The sequence below is a fragment of the Tasmannia lanceolata genome, unplaced genomic scaffold (genome assembly GCF_043159265.1).
Source record: "Tasmannia lanceolata isolate RefF3 unplaced genomic scaffold, GAP_Taslan_0.1 ptg000016l, whole genome shotgun sequence".
Classification (NCBI taxonomy): Eukaryota; Viridiplantae; Streptophyta; class Magnoliopsida; order Canellales; family Winteraceae; genus Tasmannia; species Tasmannia lanceolata.
Genome location: NW_027518693.1, coordinates 49,403 through 72,915, shown reverse-complemented (window position 1 = coordinate 72,915; position 23,513 = coordinate 49,403). Strand labels below are relative to the sequence as shown.

Genomic DNA, 23,513 nt, shown 5'->3' with positions numbered 1-23,513 from the left:
GCAAAGTGCCACATTGTTTTTCTATGAAGTCTCACCATACCTAGGAGAGGCTGTCCTGTACAAGTTCTCAGAAGGAAGGAAGGTAATTCTTCATCACTCAACTTAGAGATGAAACGACTAAGGTAACTCTTCATCACTCAACTTAGAGATGAAACGACTAAGGTAACTCTTCATGACTCAACTTAGAGATGAAGAGAGACTTAGAGATGAGGAGACTTAGTAAAAGGTAAAGAAACACTCTATAGCACTCAACGTAGAAATGAAGAGAAGAAAAAAGAGGAAAGAAACACTACTCATCACTAAAACATCAGTTATGTGTTGGATTTTTCTCTACACTTACCAGTGGCAACTTTCCATGTGGAATTGTAAGGTGAACATCAGATTGCAAGCTACCCAAGTACAAAAGAGCAACAGCTCCATTCTACCAACTTGTCAAAGACCCATTTTAATGGCAACAACTACAGACTCTCTCACCTGTACAAACTTACACCCCCAACTTCAATCCTCCTCTTCTTACCTCTGCAACTTTAATGAACATTTACATTTCACCCTCTTACATACCTACAAAACTGAAGCTCAAAACCAAACAATTACAAAGGAATCAACCAAGGGGGAATGCACCATTTTCACAGCCCCCTTGCTAAGAGCTTCCATTCACATGCTCTCATTTGACATCCTGTTGGACCATATGATCTCGATTTCGAGAGTTCGAGACGATCCGTCTCTATTTCCATCGTGATTGAGGCTGAAGAACCCACTGTATACACCTTCTGTCACAACTTTGTCTATTTGAATCGTCACCCTCCCGAGAGTTGTCTGCATTTACCACCATACTATGTCACAAATATATCCGACATTTTCAGAATATCGCGAATTTATCATGACATTTTGATAAAACAACAAAATCCTGAAATAATCCAGAGATTTTAAAAAAGGGAAGTGATATATCTGCCCCTTTTGATTACTTGGGACACCCAGCAGCAGTGTAACAATGACTGCAGAGGGGCTGATGTACTTCACGTCAGGAGGGGGCGAGGGGCTGATTGCCACGTACTGCTGGGTATCCCAACTCCCAAGTAATCAAAAGGGGTGGATATATCACTTCCCTTTAAAAAATATAGCGATATTTTCATTTGGGAAATGATATCAGGACAGCCATATTTTGATATTTTCACAAACCATCTTGTCTTTCAGTATTTAAAGAGCTGTCAAAAGGTTATTACATTTCCCAAAAAGCTCTCACAAGCCAATAAAAGAAGAAAAGACAGCTGGGTTTGTGCAAATTTCAAATTATGGCTGTGCTGATAGAACTTCCGTTCCATTTTTATCATTTACTGTGAAGATATCAACGATAATATCACGATACTTTCTATTTTATTTTTCTTAAATTACATATTTTTAAATAATTTTATTTCATTATTTTTTTATATAAATCTGAAAACAATAAAAAAATTTAATATTTCCTGAGATTTTCCGTTGCTGAGAAATTCCCGAGAATAATATTTGTGAATTAGAGAACATATCTGATGCATAAGAACGAACCAGGCCCTTTTTCAAATCTAACAAGCAATATGTGCGAGATCTACATACCTTTCCAAATGTGTTCTTGCTCTTGCAGAGGATATGAAGCTTTTGTCCCTTGGGAGGCACATCAAATGCCCAAGTAAACCCCTCCTTCCACTCTGGGCAAGTACTGTGATTCACTACCTACAGCAAGAAGTTAGACCATTCAATGTTAAAATTCAAATACCAATACGATATCTATTTGTTAAGGCACTTTGGCCACAAATTAACCGAGAATATGTCATTAGTGTAATGAGCCTAAGGCTAAGGCACTGTTCGTTTAGGATTATGACAACCGATTGTGAGTGCCAAACCGATTATTGGACACAGAATTATGTTTAAATTTGAGTCAAATAATTGGTTTGGCACTCACAATCACCATAAATTAACCGAGAATATGTCATTAGTGCATTGAGCCATCATAAGGCCCTGTTCGTTTAGGATTATGACAACCAATTGTGAGTGCCAAACCGATTATTGGACACAGAATTACGTTTAAATTTGAATCCAATAATTGGTTTGTCACTCATAATCACCATAAATTAACCAAGAATGTCATTAGTTTGTTGAGCCTAAGGCACTGTTCATTTAGGATTATGACAACCGATTGTGATTGGCAAACCAATTATCGGACACAAAATTACATATAAATTTGAGTCCAATAATTGGTTTGGCACTCACAATCGGTTGTCATAATCTTAAGGGCCTGTTCATTTAAGATTATGAGTGCTAAACCAATTATTGGACTCAAATTTAAACGCAATTTTGTGTCCGATAATCGGTTTAGGACACACAATCGGTCGTCAAAATCTAAAGCGAACAGGACCTAAATCTTTTGTGGATTTACCTTAGTCTGCCGCGGAGGACCGTTCCCTATTGTCAACCGACAGAAGGCATTTGTACTTCCCATAGACTGCTTCAAGTTATTCCCACGCTTAATGGTGACTGTCAAACACCCTGGTAAGCAGTGCAATAAGCTGTCGGCTCTTTCGTGGAAACTGGGTGGGCAGGTTCTCATCAGCAATTGCAGAATGGGAATGGCTTCGGCAGCAATCATGGCTTGAGCTTTGGCAATATCTATAGGCATCGTTGACCATGAATGTTTTAACAAGCATAGAGTGTCCAATACAGATTCCTGAGCAGCCTCACTTCCTGCTTTGAGTGCGCCAATTAAATGCGGAATGCAGAGTGTAGCTGCTTCGGAAATATGAAGCTTGGAGAAGTTCATAAATATCACATTTATGGTTTTCAGAACTTCTTCATTGATAGTTGCTGTGGACCATAACTCTTTTTCCAAGGCAGCTGCACGGGAAGTCAATGATAGAAGCTTAGCAAATGTGTTAACGCATAGAAAGATCAGAAACAAGGTATCTAAGTTCTTTTTTTCTTAATTTTTTGAATGGCATATCGAAGTCCCTAAGTCCCTAAGCATAGACATATACACCCTATCACTTAAGTTAGGCATCATGAGCATGTGCTACCATCAAGCATAGAAAGATCAGAAACAGAGTATCTAAGTTCCTAAGCATACACACACACACACCCTAACGGTTCAGAAGTTTGGGCATCATGAGCATTTAAGTGTGCTACACTGTTATATGATATCATTTGATTTCAGGCCCAAATCTTCATAATGGTTTCGAAGATTCAAGTGTCAAAATTTCTCTCAGGTGAAGATGATGGTGGTTACTTGGTTCAGTTGTGATGTGAATGATTCTCTTGAAAGCAGGTGTCAAGGTACCAGTAGAGCAATTTATGGTGAAGATGATGGTGGTTATTGGGTTCATGAGCATTTAACCAATGGTTAACTTGCCAAGGTCTGGGCAGACCGGCAATGGAGGTTGTCTTCTATCTCTTCCTCTCCATCACTTCTTTTGACTTGTAACACATTCACATGATTTGTGATTAGGTGAAATTATTGTACAAATGTAAGATAAACTTGTCATAAACAAGGGTTAGGTAGAAATCTTTACCAACTTCCTAGAGAATTTCTATTCCATACTCAAGAAACATAGATTTTTCATATACTGTTCATGGGACTCGTTTGCTGTTCAGAAAGGAAAAAAAAAGGCCTGAACTAATTCTCACCCATCTAATTTCTGTTAATCCTGAAAAAATAAATAAATAAAAATAAAAAAAAAATAAAAAATAAAATAAAAAATAAAATAAATAAATAAATAAATAAATATATATATATATATATATATATATATATATATATATATATATATATATATATATATATATATATACATATGAGGAAAGTGTCTCTATGTCAGGGCCCATCAAATGAATGCTTTGCATCACCCAAATATGTGGGACCCATGTGTTTTTGGGTGGCGGACTAGAGAATGATCTCTAGTCGGCCTGACTAGAAACACTTTCCTCTATATATATATATATATATATATATATATATATATATATATATGTTTCTCCACTAAAGCAAAAAATATTAGTCAGCAATTTATGAAACAAAGTCTAGACATATGCATCTGTACTATTTGACTATTTTCATTAGTGGCTTGCCAGCATGATTTTAAATTTCAGCTAAAATCCGAAATTTCGGATTTCGCTTGGGACTGGAATTTTGAAATTTCGGATTCTGGCATAGATTTCGGCGCAAATTGGGTCATTTCAGCTGAAAATTTTGAAATTTTTAAAACTTCGAACGAAATGACCGAATATATTAAAAAAATAAAATAAAATTCTTGCTTACCAGTAAGAGACCTTATGAGTTCATTTGACACATATTCTTGAAGAGTGTGATTAGAAAATAGGAATTTGATCAGCAACGCAGCCTGCGACGAAACTTCAGAATTTGGAGACAATAGTAATTCCTGTACTACCAATATGCCCCCTGCCTCCGCAACAGCTCGCCTATTTGTCCTACTATGCATAACCAAGTTTTGCAATGCACAAATAGCCACCATTTTCATATCTTCTGTTGGTTGGTCTTCAAGTAAACTTACTAGGGCACGGCATGCGGACACTGCATCACTGGCTCTAGCTAGCCCTTCATGTTGAAATAGGTCACCAAGTGCAAGAGCCGCTAAAAGCCTTGCGGGTTGTGATCTCGTTTGTGGGTCCAATAAATATTGAGATAGAGGAGCTATTGCGTACTTGCAAACTTTCATCTCTCGCACTCTCACATTGTTAAATAAACCTTCTAGTAGTCTTCCAGAAGCTTCTTCACACTGATGAGATCTTAGAAGTTCTAACAATGCATCTATAGCACCGGCCCCAGCCATCAGTTCAGCACTTGTGGCATCACCCCTCTCTTGAACAATTAGGGCACTTAGGGCCACTGTAATTGTGGTCTCGAATCTCGAGTGCAACATTCTCACAAGGACCACAAGGGGGACTTTGAAATAATACTCGGAATTAAATCGCAAAACATTTGAGAGGACCAACGCGGCGGATTCCCATAGTGCATGAGGTGGTTGAGGTTCATCTTGAATAATGACTTTAGACAGCTCAAAAATGCCCCCTGCATCGGCAACAGCCTTAGGCCAGCTCATAGAAATACTCTCGAGCGCTTTTATTGCTGTTTGTTGTAAATTTAATATTCCAATTCCCGCAAGCTGGACAAGTGGCACAACCGCATTTTTTGTTGTAATATCTTGCTGGAAATGCTCTTGTTCGAGTAGATGTGATAATAATTCGGTGCCGAGTTGTTGTATAGCTTGAGAAGGTGACTCAAGAAATGATATCAAAGGCTCAATGACTTGGCTAGGAGTAAGTCTCAAGGTAGCAAGGCTTTGTGGTTTTTCCAAAATATTTACGAGTGCTTGCAACGCACTTTGCTGTCCCCGCATACTAAAATCTGGGCGCAATAAGACCAAGAAAAGAGGCTCTACCATTCGGGCAGCGGCCGAGCTTTTCGCAATGCCACTATTATTTGTTAATATTCGAAGCAACTCAGCAATCGAGGAACATAGAGAACCAGGCGCAATGGGGAGCATCGCGAGTGCATTATCAATAATCCCTGAATTGACCATATCGAGCTTGCAATGAGGACGATCTTTTCCCAACTTTAAAAGCGCGCTAATGCTAGCCTCTATAAGTAGATAGTTCGACCCAGAAACCAACCCAACAAGAAGGTCCACGACATCATATGCCGATGCCAGCTCAGCGTGTTGTTCATCATCCAACAGCCTCTCAAAAGCACGTACACCGGACTCTACCACAGAATTAGTATCTGACTCCATAAGTGATATCAGAGGCCGGATACACTCCGCGGCTATTGGCATCGATCGAACCTTTGAGTTTCCAAACAGAACATAACAGAGTAATGCGGCATTTTTCTTTAGTTCCAAGGATGAATTTGAGGACAAAATCTTGTAAAGGCTCTCAAGTGGATTACCCTCCACATCAGTCAGCGCTAATGACTTTGAAGTATTTCCCGCAGTCAATTTGATAAGGGCAACAAGGGCCGCCTGTTGCTCTCTCTCTGACCCCACATTAAGCATGTCAACTAATGGCTGAATGGCTTGTCTCGCCATTTCAGTATCTCTTATATTCTCAGCATCAAAAAGTTCTTGCAGAGCCCTCGCAGCGCTAAACCTAGCATTTCTTGATCCCAAACGTAAAACGGCTATGAGTTGGTTCAAAGAACTAAGTGATGTTTCATGGCGAAGCAAATCAGAATTGCTAAATAAGATTCTAAATAGGTCAGATATGGTGGTTTCAGTTGAATCTTGAGGACTCAAGGATAGGTACTTAGTTAAAGCATCGAGAGCCCCGGCCTCGGCCATAGCCAGTTTGTTTGCATCACTCCCGTCCGCAATCCGGCTCAAAAGGTGAACGGCAATTGGAGGGGCACCGGGTTTATCAGGCATTGGTCTTAGAAGGTCGACTAATAGAGGTATAGACTTGCGTGCGGTTGCCCCTACTCTTACGTCTTCAACCTCAAAAAGGTGCTCTAGAACAACTTGATCGGGATTTCGTACCAGAGAAAATTCTTCGGAGAGAGTTACAAAGTTTGGCGTATCGGACTCTATGCTACCAAGTAGAGTTATCAGCCCCCCAACTGCACCTGAATTTGCAATTGCAAGATGTATTCCCTTATTTTCACTAGAAACAAGACTAGCCATTGCTTGAGCGGCAAAGTATCTGTCAATAACTTCATCGGACTTGAGCAAGAAAGCAAGTGAAGGTATTGTCCGCATGGTAGCAGGGGATAGGGCGACAGCTGCATCCTGGAACAAAATAGCCAAGAGCAGGGCACTGATCCATAACCCATCTGTATTCTCAAATTCTGCCTGTAATAAAATACTATTCTTGAGATTAACAGAGAAACAACCAAAATTTTGAAGTATATACCAAACCAAAGAACAACAACAGATATTCAACATATACAGGCTATATTTCATCTTGGTGATAGAAAAACCTAGCATACAACACTTTGCACATCCATGCACAAGTTACACTGAGGGTTTGGACTCGAATATATGAACTTTATCGAATATGCATCCAAGTAATAGCAATGTTGAAAAGACATCCAAACAAGACGGGCTTGCACTCCAATCAGGATGCTCTGAAACTTTGAAGAAACAGTTTAGAGGTCACAGGTTATATTTCAACTTATATAGCAGGAAACAAATAAATTTAACACTCAAAATTGGTACTAGAACATTGGTAGTAGAAGTAGAAGATGGCATGCTAGCAGTATATAAGTGACCACTGTTTAAAAACTCCCGGCTCGATCATCGATTCCCCCGAATTGAATCCCTTCAGCTTGGTTGAGTTCTTGTCCAGGTCTAAGCTTTGCCCTACAAAGTCAATCAAAACTCCTTTGATTTGCAGAGTTACGAAAAATTGACTGTGTCAATCATTGACTTGCCCAAGTCGACTCCGTTTTACTACAACCAAGTTCTCGTCCAAGTTCTAGTTTGAAACACTGTAAGTGACAAGGGTTGGCTAGAAGTATAACCCTCAATTGGAAGTAATACATTATCAGCAGAAGTAGAGGCTACGAAACCAAATTACCATTCTAAAGTCTAAACAGCCAGATGTACAAAGCACCTATGCTCTTTGCATTGAAGTAGAACATCAGCTGGGTTCAAATTGGAAGAAACTCATGACCAAGAATCTATATTTTGCTTTCATGTTTGGGATTTAAGCCATTAGCAGCTCAAACAGTTATCACCTTTGATTAATTTCTGTGTAGGTCAGCATCAGCATCCCTCGTGCACTAAGGGGTGATAGGCTGGTAATGGCCTTAGCCAAGAGCGGAACAATAACAGAGCAAAGGAGCGGTGACTTTCAGCAGTAAAGATTTGAAAATGGTCTGGGGAACACCCATAATATATAGGCTACTGATATTGGCACTACCGCGTTTTGATAATTGCGCAAACTTATACTTTTTTTATTATTTAAACAGCTGTTAAAGGTTATCGGTTAAGTGACTATATGTAAAGAACCGAGGGAAGAGGAAGTGATTGAAATAGCCATATAAAAAAAAGGAAGTGATTGAAATTTGGAAAAAGTGTCCTTATGGGTCTTAATAGTTTAATTTTAAAGAGACCTCATTCGGGAGTGTAGATCCAACCTGGTTAGGGTTCTAACAGAGAATGAGAAGAGAGTGCTAGGTTACATTTCTCAGGACCACTGGTAATTAAAGATTATAATGAGACAACTATTTTAATGTCATAAAATGGATGAGAAGTGGTTCTACCTTTCTATGGAGACTGACAAATCTTATTAAGAGTTTTAGCTCTCCCTTCGCTTGCAATTGGCAAGAAGCAAACCCAAATGCTACTATTCTTCCATGGAAGGGATTAACTAAGGTGCATCTTTTATTAGATTGCTTCGGTATATCGTCTGCTTCGGGGTGATGTGTGTTTCATTCGTGATGTGTTTTTCATTCGTCATTCTTGAATTGTCCTTTGTTCACTCTGATTAAATCTTTACCATTTAAAGAAAAACAAAAAAAATAAAAAATAATTGGATGAATGTTATGAACAAGACACTAATAGTCTTCCTCGCAGTGTTAATGTGAATGGTTGCAAATAATCAAGTATGTGGCACAACTACCCCTGGAAAACTAGAGATAGAGCCACGTCAATACATAGATAGAGTTAAAAAATAACGTATTATGGTTCCAATCAAAATTGATTACAAAAAATCTAAAGTAACAAATTAATAATTAAGAAAAAATATGAAAACATGAAACAAATATCTCAACTATGATTAACTCAGGAAATTTCTACGAGTATCACTTGACCACCCCCCACACCCCCCCCCCCCCCCCCCCCCCCCCCACACACACACACACACACACAAAAAAGAAGAAGAAGAAGAAGAAGAAGAAGGGTTGAGAAAAATGAAACTAATACAGTGAGACTGTTCATAAGAAATTTCACGCCGTTTTCTACTCATGAAATTCCCAAGCATATGTGAGACTGTTCATAAGAAATTTCAGTCCCCTAAATATTCAGGTAACATAATATGACTCTTATAATCAGTACTAAAACCTGATGGATAGCCACATTTAAAGTGCACGTTTTTTTATTGATTAGTTTTGATCATTTGTATGTGATAAACTAAATTGGTGGTATAACAACCACCCAGAGAAATCACAAAAGACTTATGAATTTATTATAATACTCTTAGCTTTTGGTCCAAATATGATGGAAACATATATACTAGAGCACTAAATTTCATAAATCAATAAATAGCCATGCAAAGAATAGATAATATGACATAACAACCACATTATATTACTCTTTTGTTTATATATCATAGAGTTAGCCATGTAGAGAACAGAATTTCATAAGTTAAATATTTGAGGGATCTCTTTCTTAGAGCAAATTCATTTTATAGAACTTAAACTAATACAGTAATACCAACCAGAAACTAAGGTAAAGCTACTTTCACGCAGTTTTTTAACATTCTCTCTCAAAAAATCCACATAGGATGCAAATAAAATAAAAGATAAAAAAGGCAGAGTCACTGTTGGGATCAATGGTAATAGGCAATTTATGGATCCAAAATGGGGACTTGTATGTGCAAATGAGACCATTGATCTTGTAAAGCATCATGAGGTGAACCAGTGGTCTTGGTCCAATGCCAAACAGGGATTCCATGCATAAGATAATGGATTGATGGCAGAACCTTAAATGAGGCTTGATGGATCAAAGGTCTAGAAAAGGGTGTTCTCATAGTATTAGGCTGGAACTATGATTTGGCCGACACTTCAAATTTATTGCCGACACACGTGTCGTGTCGTGTCCGACATGACACCCGTGTCCACACGTGTCCACACTCCTTTAGACACCTTTAGATATGCTACTAGAACTGTTAGCAACTTATATGTATCTATGTGTATGAGTGTGACACTATTTCTAGTTTTTCAGGGGTTTCCATGTCAGATACCTCGTATCCGTGGCGAAACTTGGTCGAAACTCGGCACACGAATCCTTGTCCACAAATCATGAGTATATGTACTTTCTATTTTTAGCCGTGTCGCCATTTCTAAATTTCGGGAGTTTGACGTGTCCAACACCCCGTGTCCGTGTCGAGACGCGACACTCGTGTCCGTGTCCACAAATCATAGGGCTGGACATACTGTCGTGGTTTGGATGACGGATCAGGTAACATTCACAAGGCACAAGAGCGGCCTGAAAAGTGTTTGGAAGGAGCATAACAACCCGTGCCATTCTAGCAATTTTCATAAAAGAAACTTGATCATCCATTTAGGGTGTTCCAAACAGCATATGGATGGGACTTATTCTCACAGGTTGGATAAACGAATCTGATCATGTACACGGGACCTATGTCACAAATATCTTCGACATTTTCAAAATATAGCAATTTTTTTTTTGAATGGTTCAAAATATAACGATTTTATCATGACATTTCGATAAAGAAAAAATCCCCAAATAATCCCGAGAATTAAAAAAAAAAAAAAGTGGTGATATTCTCATTTTCCGTGTTAATATCACGACATTTCCACCAAAGTTTTACGATATTTTTTACTTTATATTTTGGGAAATGATATCAGCACAACTATGTTTTGCTATAGACGTTCATGTATCTTGTCTTCTAGTATTTAAAGAGCTGTCAAAAGGTCATTACATTTCCCAAAAAGCTCTAACAAGCCATTTAAATAATAAAACATAGTTGAGCTGAAATCATTTCCCTATATTTTTTCCTTGATTTATATTGTTTTATATTACTTTATCATTTTTCCCAATATAAACCCAAAAAAATTTAAAAAAAAAACTATCCTGAGAACAATATTTGTGACTTGGCACAAGACAGAAGAGGGGGCCTAAAAAGTCTGTTAGAAAGAAGACTAACAACCCTTCTTTCTATAGCATTTTTCACAAAAGAAACACAAACTATCAACAAGGATCAATAGCAATTAGTGGTAAACCAGCAGCTAGCAGCAAACAAGGTAAAGAAAACTGGCATATGCTCTACCTGTTGATTGACAGCGTAATTCGCAAGCTTACTAGAGAGAACCTCAACACCACCAGCTTCCATAACAGTACGTTTGTTCTTCTCATGGAATGACGATATTATTGCGAGCAACCACAAGGCAACTGTTCCCCCCAAAACAGTTGCTGGATCAGGAAACTCAAAATCTTCCCCATCATGAAGGTATGGGTTTCTTTCCTTGAAACCTCTAGGGTTCTGGCCGACGTCAATCTCTAAAGATTGGGATTTGGAATGATGCTTAATCATATCAACAAGGCAATAAATTAGCTGCTTTAGAAACCCCGATGCATCAAGTGCATCCATGGACTCTTGTTTGTGTTCCTTTGCAGCACAAATGAGAAGTGCGGCCCCACCAACTCTCACTTCTAGACTGGATGAGTTCATAATTCCATTAGCAAGGGAAGAAATACACCTTGGGTTTCTAACTAATAGATCGCCAAGAACAACAGGTTGATCACCACATAGCCTAGAAAGAATTTCAATTGACTTGTCTTGTGCCGAAGGAAGCCCATCAGCCAGGGACTGAATCAACGGCTCTAAGCTCGATGGGACTTCAGAAAGGGCAGATGATGGAGTGTAATTGAAGTTCAAACTCTGCTTTGATCTCGCCAACAAAGAGAGAACATCAAGGGTATCAGAAGAGTCATTCCCTTCTATGTTCATTGCAGCTAAGGAATCGGCAAGTGCGAGAACCGTGAAGCGACATTGAGCATTATTGGGAAGAACATCACTGACGGGAAAATGGTTCAATAAATGATGAAGCGCTCGTGATGCATTCTTCTTACCTTCCATAGTACCTGTTAAAGTACAAAAGATTAAATAACGCCATCTCCAACCGCTTAAGCTTTAGGAGTAATTGGTGGTTTGACATGGTATCAGAGCATGGGTCCTGGGTTCAAAACTCCTTGATATTAAAAAAAATCCACATGTAATGGCCAAACCAAAGATGGGCCACGTGTAGGCCAAACCCTAAAAAGAGGGGCCACACGTGAGCCATGTCACAAATATCTCCGGTATTTTCAAAATATCATGTTTTTTATCGCGACATTCTGATAAAAAGACAAAATCCTGAAATAATCCAGAGATTTAAAAAAAAAACGATATTTTCATTGTTTACCATAAAATATCGTGATAATATCACGATATTATCTTGATATTTTTACGATATTTTTATTTTATATTTTTTCTTAGATTTTATATATTTTTATCATTTTTTCCGATATATACCCGAAAAAATATAAAATTTTAATATATCCCGAGATTTTCCCTAGCCGATAAATTCCTGAGAACGATATTTGTGACATAGCACGTGAGGGGGAGTGTTAAAGTATAAAAGATTAAATAACGCCATCTCCAATGGCTAAAGCTTTTGGAGTAATTGGTGGTTTGACAGTACCTTCACCTAGTACTCTTGTCAAAGCCGATACAACATCCTCTGCAAGAGCTTCTTCGGCTATCTGTGGGTCAGATAAAAGATTGGCCAAGGCAGCCACCGCAGTTTCAGCAGCATCAATCAAAGAAGTCTTTGCCATTTTGATTAGAGGCTTGACATCGCCTTCAGAAATATAAGACATCTTGTTTGTAGGATTAGCCTTAGTTGGGCGGGAGAGCGCGCCCAAAGCCCGAGCCGACTGTGTCGCAATAACCTGAGTTTTGCTCGTCAAAAGCTTCATACATGGATGAACTATCTCATCAGTTGCAAGACTATCGCAAATATCTTGCCTAGTACTAAACAGATCAGCTAATACAGAGGCTGCGTGTTCTTGGGTTTCTTCATTTGAGGAGTTAAGAATTTGAACAAGAGACCTTAGGCCTTTATTAGCAGAAGCTCCTTTTTGTACAAGGTCATTATGAGATGCCATGGTAAGTACATGACCTAAAACATTAATAATGTGGGACTTCGAGCTCGAAGAATCTCCAAGTAGCAAAGCTAATAACTGATTAACAGTTGCGGAGTCAGAATAGCGTATAAGTTTCATAAGTGCCATCGATGAGGCTTCCTGCCCTTTGGGACCCCCACTTTTGAGAAGCCACAAAAGTGCTGAGACAGCTCCGGCACTTTCAACACAGGCGCGAATGTCTTCACTGTGGCTGCATAGATTCCATAACACATGAGCTGCATCCTCCCTCGCCTTTTGGGACCCTACTTCTAGTAACTGCACCAATGGAGGGATACCCCCCGCAGCTGTAATAGCCCACTTGCTATCGTCAACCTGGTCGGTCAAGATTGCGAGCAAAGCCACAGCATACTCTTGATGTTGCTCGCCCGATAATCCAAGCAACGATATTAGTAATTGAATACCCTCCCTCTTTCCAAGAGCCTCCCATATGTCCACAGCATCAGAGCATAGGCTAATAAATGAGAGTATCAGTTGTTCTTGCACATCGGCAGTGGCCATGGTTATTAGCCCAATAAGCAACTTTTTCGCTTCTGAGTGATGAAGCCATTTGGCGAGATAGGCGTTGCCATAGAGGCTAGCTAGAGCCTCGAGCACACGCTCCTGAACAAGTTTATTGTCGCGAGGCTTTAACAGCATAACTAAAATATCTTCGATTTGAGTCACATCAAAGATTGCGTCTGCATTGGGATCCTGCTCAAAAACCATTAGCGAGTATGAAAGTGTTCCAATTATATCAGCTACCGGAGCAAGCAACCGAGGAGATTGCGATAGTTCTCCGAGATAAAGTATTAGTGCCGACATGCCACCAGAGATATTCGCTAAAGCACGTAGGGCATGTCCTTGAAGATCCTGGCCAGTCTCCCCTTGCATACACTCTTTAGAAGGCGCCACTACTGCCCCAATGAGAATGGGTATGCCACCATTATCCACTATGGCTTTCTTAGCCGTAATTGACTTGGATGATAAAGACTCCAAAGCATCGCCGGCACTGGCACGAACAGAGATATCATTTTCCTGACCTACAAGCCGGAGCAATGCTCCTACAGCTCCGGCATTGATAACTTTTGGAATACTATCGCCAAAAGCGAGCATCAAACGAGCCAAGAGAGATGCTGCATTAGACTGAGCGGCGGCATTGTCAGAAGATAAAAGCCCAACAATAATATCCACTCCTCCGGCCTCGAGTGTGGCCTGCCAGTAGCCATCCTTGTCGCCACATAGATTCCTCAAAGCCCCGGTCACGAATCCCTCAACCACTTTGTCCTGTTTGATTTTTGGATTGAGCTGATCCCATAGAGTCGGTACCACACCCTCGGTAACAAAAATTTTCATCCCCACATGATCATCGGACAACCCGCCTGAGGAAACTTCATAGATGGCCTCGGCCGATGCCCGCCTGGCGTCAGAAGCCCCGGACTTGAGAAGAGAAAGTAATGGGGGTATGCATCCTCCAAGAAGAACCCTCAACCGTAGGTCGTCTTCTTTGCAGAGGACACTTAGAGTTGCGGCGACATTGACTTTTGCTACGGGTGTGCCATTCCTGAGAATGGAGATAAACAATGGCATTGCCTGAGAGTGAGAACCAATTAGAAGTCTAGCATCTTTTCTTGCTCTGGCGATACCAAGCAATCGTGCTGTGATCAATTCCTTTTCATGCGGCGAGGACATATTGGCATGTAGCTGCTCAACAAAATGAGCCACGGTAGCCATCGTACAATCAGGATCATCCATCTCTGGTGCTCCATTTGATTCCCTAGAAGTGATCACAAAAGTCCTTTGTCAGAATTTTGAGCCAAAACATGTAAAAGGGTCTGAAATATCAGTTATATGCTGTGTTGTCAACCTCTAAAAACTTAAAATAATAATAATGACAACAACAGCAGCATCAGCAAAATCTCATGTTTTTTGGGTTCTACTGAAGAGCATAAAAAACAGGTCTTTGTGATGATACATTGACTCTAATGGAGTTTCGAACATGATTCACAAGAAAACTAGGTAGAGTTATTTTGCAAAGAAACTATCAAAAGCAATTTGTCTAGCACAAAATTTTTCACTTAAAAGCTATCAATAGTGAAGGGAAGAGATGCAAATTTAGAGCATGAAAAACAGGTCTTTGTCATGATATATTGACTCAAAATTTCTAATCGAAGTTTTGAGCATGGTTCACAAGAAAACTAGGTAGAGGTATTTTGAAATGAAACTATCAAAAGCAATTTGTTTCGCACAAAAATTATTCATCAAAGGTTATCAATAGTGAAGGGAGGAGATGCAAATCTAAGAAACATGAGAAATCAGCTTTATGATAACAATGACGACAATAACAACAGCAGAAAAATCTCATGTTTTTTGGGTTCTACTGAGGAGCATAAAAACAGTTCTTTGCCATGATACAATGACTAAAAATTTCTAATCAAAGTTTCGAGATGATGTAAAAGAAAACTAAGTAGAACTATTTTGAAATGAAACTATCAAAAGATATTTGTTTAGCAAAAAGAATTGTTCATTGAAGGCAATCAATACTACTGAAGGGAGGAGATGCAAATTTAAGAAACATGAGAAATCAGCTAAAAAGAAATAGCTAACCTAGGCTCTCGAGGTTCAGGGGAGGGAGACTTTGACATTCGCATTACTTATATCCACTCTAGCTTTCTCCGCAGCCACCTGCTAATCAAAACAATAGCGCGATTCAGCACAACAACAAAACATCTAAAATCCAGTAACAGATCCAATGTACACAAGTTAAAGATTTTTCTGCAAACCAATGAATTAATGGCCTACTCCCTAAGAAATAGAAAATGATGGCTCGAAAATAAAAAATTTCGCGATTCAGCATAATAACAAAACATATAAAATCCAGTAACAGATCCTATGTACCCAAGTTAAAGATTTTTCTGCAAACCAAAAAATCGACGGCCTACTTCCTAAGAAATAGAAAATGGTAGCTCGAAAATAAAAAATTTCGCAATTCAGCAGAATAACAAAACATCTAAAATCCAGTAACAGGTACATGTAGCCTTTTTTTTTTTTTTTTTTGAAATGATTATAATACATATAGCCATGAAAAAAACATATAATACCTATATTTATTGTCTACTACAAAATGTGCCTTGTCAGATCCATACCATATTCTAACCCAATTCCAAGCATTGAACCAATTACACATAATAATTGTACAGATCAAGCATGACCCATCAAAGTTTTCATCAAAAGAAAGAAGTAGCATTAAAAAAAATCTCCATGAAAGTAAATAAAACACAACAAAACCCCTACAAAGACCAAAGTCAATGCCAAAAAGACCAATAACAACCAATCAACAAAAATCCAGATCTGTATTCACTCAATAGAAGAAAAACCCATTAAAGATCATCATGAAATTGAAGAATTAGGACAATCCCCACATGGGTTTTTCAAGAAAATCCATCATAATAGAGAAAACCCAAGAATTAAATGGATCAGATCAGAAGAATGAACACGTTGTTACCTCAAAATCAAAGAGGAGAATGAGATTCCCTTTGGCCTTTGCGCATTCCCCTCTACAATTCAAGGGAATGGCAAAGGAAAGAGAGAGAAAGAGAGTCCTTTCCTTTCCTTTTCTTTTCCTTTGTTTTGTTTTGTTTTCTCTGTGGTTTCTTTTTCTTTTTTTGGAGAAAAACCGAGCGTGTTCTTCGGTGAGAGTGTGGAAGGCAATCAGTGAATGGTGTTGGCAAAACCCCACATTTTCGGGATGGTAAAAGAATTACGCCCAAAACCCTATTTTTATTCTCCCTTAACCCTCTTTCCGTACGGTAAATTTCCATACACCGAAATTCCTCTCTGTCTCCGTTTCCCCTTCGTAATTTACTACATTCCTTTTTTATTCCTTTGTAAATGTGTATGCATTATGTAGATAGAGATAGATGGAGTCATGGAGAGCTCTGAAGAGTCTCTCTTTCTCTCATTAAATAACATCACATACCCCATCTACCCTTTTAATAACTAACTTTATTATTAGTACCACAGAATAGAGAGAAATGGTTGAGTGGTACATGGCCTCAATGTAATATTACATAGTGGGACCCATGCTTGATCGATCTGGACCATCCATCTGATGGAGATTGTGTTGGACCTCTGTTTTATGACTAGGATTTGATCGATCTGGACCACCCATTTGATAAAACCTGTGTTTGATCTCCGATGACTTAATATTTGATCGATCTAGACCATCCAATTGATAGAGCGAGTGTTGGATCTCTTATGGCCCAGTATTTGATCAATCTAGACCATCCATTTGATAGATCATCTGTTGGATCTCTGGTGACCAAAAAGTAGATCGATCTAGACCATCCATTTGATGGATCTGTGATGGCCCAATATTCGATCATTCTAGACCATCTATTTGATATCGTCCTATGATGACCCAAGCTTTGATCAATCTGGACCATCCACTTGATAGACCCTATGTTAGATCTCTTATCGCTCAAAAGAAGAGTGTTGTCTGCACATTAAGTACAGTTATTTAAAAATAAAGCGGGCCCACATAATTTGATGATCTAAACCACTGATCTAAATACAGTGGGGCCCTCACTATGGACCCCACTGTATTTATTTTTAATTACTTGCACATATGTGCAGAAACTATATTAAAACTCGGGCTATGAATGTGAGTGTCAGCCAACGACCAGAAAGAAGTACACATTATTGCATATATTAGGACTTGTCTGATTAGCGTGATTTTCGGATCATTGGAGATCCATCCTAGGGCATATAAGATGGACGGTCCAGATCGACCAAAGGTGAGGGCTTCTATGTAATAGTGAGAGTGACGCATTGTATTACAATAAGATCGCACCGTACTGAAGCATTCCTTTTCTTAGAGAGATAAAAGTGATCATCACATCATCTTGACCGTACATGTGTACACCCTATGTGGTGCGTACTGTGATTAGGGTGGTTCAATATTTGCTTGTAAGAGATGCTTACCATATATTTAATATAGGGTACTTCATACCAACATTTCAATATTTTGATAATGGCACTCCTTAATTGTTTTACACTTTTTTAATTAGCTTTTAAGGCTGTTACCATATCAACATCCAATAAAAAAAAGGGCAGTGAAAAATCGACCCCCAAATATCTCAAATAGACCTCCCATGTGTCTTTCTCTCTCCTCTGGGTTAGAGAGAGAAAGACACATAGGGGTCGATTTAAGATATATGGGGGTCGATCTATCACTTCCCAAACAAAATGAGTAGTGCCATTATCAAAATATGATAGTGGAGATATCAGCTGCCTATAATAAGTATGAATCAATCTAATTTCAAGGATTTTTATACAGACAAAGGGTATCTATCCCCTATTAATATCAACTCCCGTTTTATAAAAAAAAAATAGGGAAATGTTATCAGCACTACTATATTTTGCCGAGGGCACTCCTCACTTTATTAAAAGTACTGTATGGACTGCACCATAGGATGATCCAAACCGTCCATTAGATGGGCCAAAGCCCAAATAGGTTGTGCCCCAAAAATCATTTCCTTAGGTTAATCCTAACCCTCCGATATGAATGTTTGATGGTTGAACCTAAACCTCTATAGATCAGAGGGTTAGGATCAACCTATGGAAATAATTTTTGGGGCACAACCTATTTAGGTTGTGGCCCATCTAACGGACAGTTTGGATCATCCTATGGTGCGGGCCATACCGTACTTTTAATAAAGTGAGGAGTGCCCTCATCAAAATACAGTAGTGCGAATAACATTTCCCGAAAAATAATAATAAGGGATAAAACCAATTTGGAAGCTTCGTTTGGCAGGAGAGAATAGCCAACTCAGATGAATTAAATGAATAATATAAAATCTGCTAAAAAGTGAGCCTGTGTAGCTGTTCTTAATTTCCTACAAAATTGAGCTGTGAAATGGCTTTCTACGAAATTACCTAGCAAAATAGGGTGTCCCCTTATTAAAGTAAACTGTGCCACGCCCGCTATAGGGTCCCACGTTTAATTGATCCTGACTGTTCAATAGAAAGGCCTTACTTTAAATTAATTATGAATAACAAAAAGTTATTCATAATTAGATGTTCTCAACTCAATTCAACTCAACAAAGCCTCTGTCCCAAACTACTTGGGGTATTCATAATTAGATGTTAAAATTGCAAAATTAGTTTGACTTTTCGGACATAAGAGATCAAAGCAAAGACTCTCAGATGAATGGTTCGGATCAATTAAAGGTGCTGTAGTAGGTACTAAAGCATTCCTCTTAAGGTGAACCATTAATTTCTATAGTAGTCTATATTTTGCAAATATGTTAGTTCAGGATCTGACCAAGCTCATGTGGGTAGCCTCATAAATTTCTACAAGATCAATGGTCTTGATTTCACGTACTTGCCCCTTAATGACAAAAGAGGGGAGCATACTTGTCATCAAGCGCATCGAACAAATTCAAAGAAGAATAGAAGATTATTATGGGGGATCAGATGAGAAGAAGAAGATTCTGCTTGTAAAATGGAAAGAAGAGTGTAAATCTATTAAAGAAGGAGAGGGGAGTTGGTATATATAAGGAGGTTACAAGGAGTTAACAAAGCTTTACTTGGTAAAAGATTGTGGATGTATGGGAAGGTGTGTGAGCTCCTGTGGACAAAGGTCATTGATGGCAAGTATGGTGAGCTTCCTGGCAACTTCTGCCGAGAGACAGAGATCTAAAAGAGTGACATGTTGGATGGATATTCTAAGATTAAAATTTCAATTTGATGACAGTGTAAGGTATAGAGTTTACAAAGGAAATAGGGTCAAATTATGGCTGGATAGGTGGTGTCACGAGCTTCCGTTATGTGAAGCCTATCAAGCTTTTTTCTTTTTTTTGACCTAGAGGACGGTTCAATCCCAGCTTACCGACCAAAAAAAGCCTATCAGGACTTATATGAGGTGTCACAGAACAAGGTGGCTTTTCCTTTTCTTTCTTCTTTTGGTAGGTAAACTACGATTGAACCTGCAACCTCAAGGTTGAGAAACCAAGCCTAAACCATTGAGCTACAGGCCCGACCCCGACAAGGAGGCTTTGTTGAAGACTACTTTGAATGAGTAGATGGGTGTGCATCGTGGAGTAATATATTCAGGAGGATTTATTTTTTTGAAAGGAAGATTGAGAGAGTAACCCGCTTTATGGAGACTTTGGAAACATGCTTCATTAAGAGAAATGGTACGGATAAAAGCATCTGGATCTAATGTTCCATCAGGGAGTTCAGTGTCAAGCCATTATACAATTATATTGTGCCCTACCCCGGTATTTAAATATTACCAGGGTGAACATCCAAGCTCCCCCTAGAGTTCGGATGAACAGCTTTTTTGGACAAGATCATCATGATGAATCATCTTTGAAGTCGTAGATTTCTAATTGCGGATCATTGCTAGTTCTGCTCGGAGGCTGGGAAAACTATGGATCATTATTTATTCATCATAGGACTTATAGAGAGGTATGGAGCCTTATCCTACAAAGATTCGGCATTTCTTGAGTCTTTTCATAAAGCATGGAGAACCTCCTGAGATCTTGGTTCTGTGACTCATGAGAAGAAAAAAGAAGAATCATATGGAGAGTGATTCTCCTTGCCACCATTTGGATGATTTGGAAAGAAAGAAATGATAAGATATTCAAAGGCCGGGCTAAAAGATCGGGTTTCTTGTATATTAAGGTGATTGCTTTATCCATATCTTGGAACTGGCTATATGTGGGTGGCATTGACAAAAAGGGGAGTATAAGTTATTTATCATCACGCTTGCATGTTAGGATTTAAACAATCTACAAATATGGTCATTTGATTTTCTCTTGGATTCTTTTCTATACAAGATAACGACTTAGTTGAAATGATTGTTGTGTGGGACCCATTGGAAAACGGTTGATGAAATGTTATCGATGAGGATGAGAAGGCTACACGTTTCTTTTTCAAATATAAAATGAGTGGGATTTTCTTTGTGGCTATTTTTTGACTATTTGAAGCAAGAAATGCACTCCTATTTGAAGACATTTGGTATAGGGAAATGTTATCAGCACTATTGTATTTTGATGAGGGCACTCTCACTTTATTAAAAGTACAGTATGGCCCGCACCATAGGATGATCCAAACCGTCCATTAGATGGGCCACAGCGTAAATAGGTTGTACCCGAAAAATCGTTTCCATAGGTTGATCCTAACCCACTCATCTAAATGTTAGAGGGTTGATTCTAACCCTCTATAGATCGGAGGGTTAGGATCAACCTATGGAAATAATTTTTGGGCACAAGCTATTTGAAGACATTTGGTATATTATATACAGTCTATTGGTCCAAATTTTGTGGTTTTGCTAGCATTTAAAGCACCTATTTTCATGCACCCCCACGCATATATCCTCAAACACATTTATTACAATTTCAACAAAAGAGGCTTGGGTTTGGTTTTTACAAAAATACCCCCACCATATATCCTCAAACACATATATCCTCAAACACATGTAAGGAGCAACGATTGTAGTCGGGATTTTATTTCCATAATTACAATTTCAACAAAAGAGGCTTGGGTTTGGTTTTTACAAAAATACCCCCACCATGACAAAATAACAAGAATACCCTTATCTCATAAAAGATAACGAAAATATCCCTACTTAAATCTCATGAAAAATGACAAAAATACTTATATATCATAGAAAGTGTTAAATACACCTATCTCTTTGAAAAAAAAAAAAAAAAACTCATATATCATGGAAAATAAAAAGACCCTATCTCATAGAAAATGATCAAAGTACCACTCACTCATAAAAAATGACTAATACACTTATATCTCATAGAAAATAATAAAAAAGACCTATCTAATGCAAGACAATTTACATGGTAGACAGCTCTGCACTTATGTGCAACCCGAAAAAATACTGGTGGCCGTATTTTTTTGGTGATCCAACCATTCATTTTGTTGGGCCCGGATTTTATTCTCTAATTCAGATCTAATTTTATTCTCTAATAAAATCTTCTCCATAGAATGATCTTAACCCTTTGATTTGAGAAGGTTTAAAATGGACACCGCAATATAAAAAAACTACATAGATCGGGGTTAGGATTGAAAAATATTTTCTGGCCACACCCCCAACAAATGAAAAAAAAAAAGTGTGCCAACATTGTTTGGGTGGATGATCCAACCATTCATTTGTTGCGCCCTAATGTAGATAGTGTGGGCCCGTAAAATCTTCTCCATAGAATGATCTTAACCCTTTGATTTGAGGAATAAAAAAAAATGCATAGATTGGAAGGTTAGGATTATCGATCCTATGAACAAAATACACTATCTCATAAAAATGACAAAATACACTATCTCATGAAAATGACAAATAAACTTATCTCATATAAAATAATAAAATATTTCAATCTCATGGAAAATGGGTTAAGGTACTCTGGCTATTATCTTTTATGACATAGGGGTATTCTTGTTATTTTCTCGTAATAGAATTGAAATTGTGGGAAACGGTTCTCTAATAATAAATGTGTTTTGAGGATAAAAGCGTGGGTACATGAAAATAGGTGCTTTAAATGCTCCTTAACGAGTGCCCTAGCAAAACCATTAAACAAATATTGTCCACAAGAAAATCTTTTTGAACAATCAATGTTACCAGGGAAATGATAAATTCTTCCCTTTCATTTCCCGGGACACCCCCTTATCTTAGTTGAGATAACCATTTGTATTGGGATAAAAACCATGTAAGTCACTTTACGAGGCTCTTTAAGATCAACGCTTATAAATTTCTCATGCATGTTATAGCTAATTGGCTATGCATTCATAGTTGCATGTATACATGGCAAATGCCTTACGTCATGCACGTGTGCTATAAGATATCATATATAGGTGCTAGACCGTGTGCAACACTGAAGTTGTTATTGGCACCCTCAAAATTAGCCATGCCCATCGAATGTGATAAAGAGATTTTATATGGGGTGTGCGTGTGAAGTCCGATACTTTTCAAAAATTACGGAGGCCCACTTCAAAGGATGATCCAAACTGTTCATTTATTGGGCCACGATGTAAATAATCTGTACACCGTAGATCATTTCCATAGATTGATTCTAACTCTCCAATCTGTATGCTTTGGACTGCACATTATAGAAACCTCTATAGATCAGAGGGTTAGCGTCATCCTATGGAAATGATCTATGAGGTAGTGTTGTGACCCGATAAAGGAACGGTTTGGATCATCCTTTAAAGCGGGCACCACTCTACTTATAAAAAAAAGATGCCAGACTTCATGAGTTCATGGGCACACAGCATTTAAAAAAACTCACAAAAAAATGCAGAAAAAACCCACATTGGTTGGAATTAGCTATATATGGGTGGCATTACCAAGCCCCGAGCACCAAACCATTGAACAAAAAAGGGGTCACATGTTATTTGTCATCTCCCTTTCATGTCGGGACTTAAACAATCTAAAAAGATTATTTGATTTTCTCTCGGGTCATTTCTATGCCAGATTACGACTTCATGAAATGATTGCTGTGTGGGACCCATTCAAAGTGTCGGTTGAAAACGGTCGATGAAGGGGCTATCAATGAGAAGAGGAATAAGGAAAATAATAACTGAGAAAAGGAAATGTTATCCCTCTGATCTATAGAG

At 38.5% G+C, this 23,513-nt stretch overlaps 1 protein-coding gene across 2 annotated transcripts; it reads right to left on the bottom strand.

The window, feature by feature from the left end:
* Positions 1–260: 260 nt before the first annotated feature.
* Positions 261–16,738, bottom strand: LOC143849066 (CELLULOSE SYNTHASE INTERACTIVE 3). 2 transcript variants are annotated; one of them, XM_077358110.1, is made up of 8 exons: positions 16,393–16,738; positions 15,495–15,575; positions 12,407–14,664; positions 10,993–11,807; positions 4,283–6,827; positions 2,411–2,865; positions 1,591–1,707; positions 261–816 (listed from the first exon to the last, which is right to left on the bottom strand). In XM_077358110.1, exons 2-8 carry the CDS (start codon positions 15,536–15,538, stop codon positions 655–657), a joined length of 6,396 nt encoding a protein of 2,131 aa, XP_077214225.1. In that variant the 5' UTR covers positions 15,539–15,575; positions 16,393–16,738; the 3' UTR covers positions 261–654. The 2 variants fall into 2 exon arrangements, with proteins under 2 accessions (XP_077214225.1, XP_077214224.1); XM_077358109.1 differs by having other exon boundaries at positions 15,495–15,572.
* Between the last annotated feature and the right edge of the window lie 6,775 nt (positions 16,739–23,513).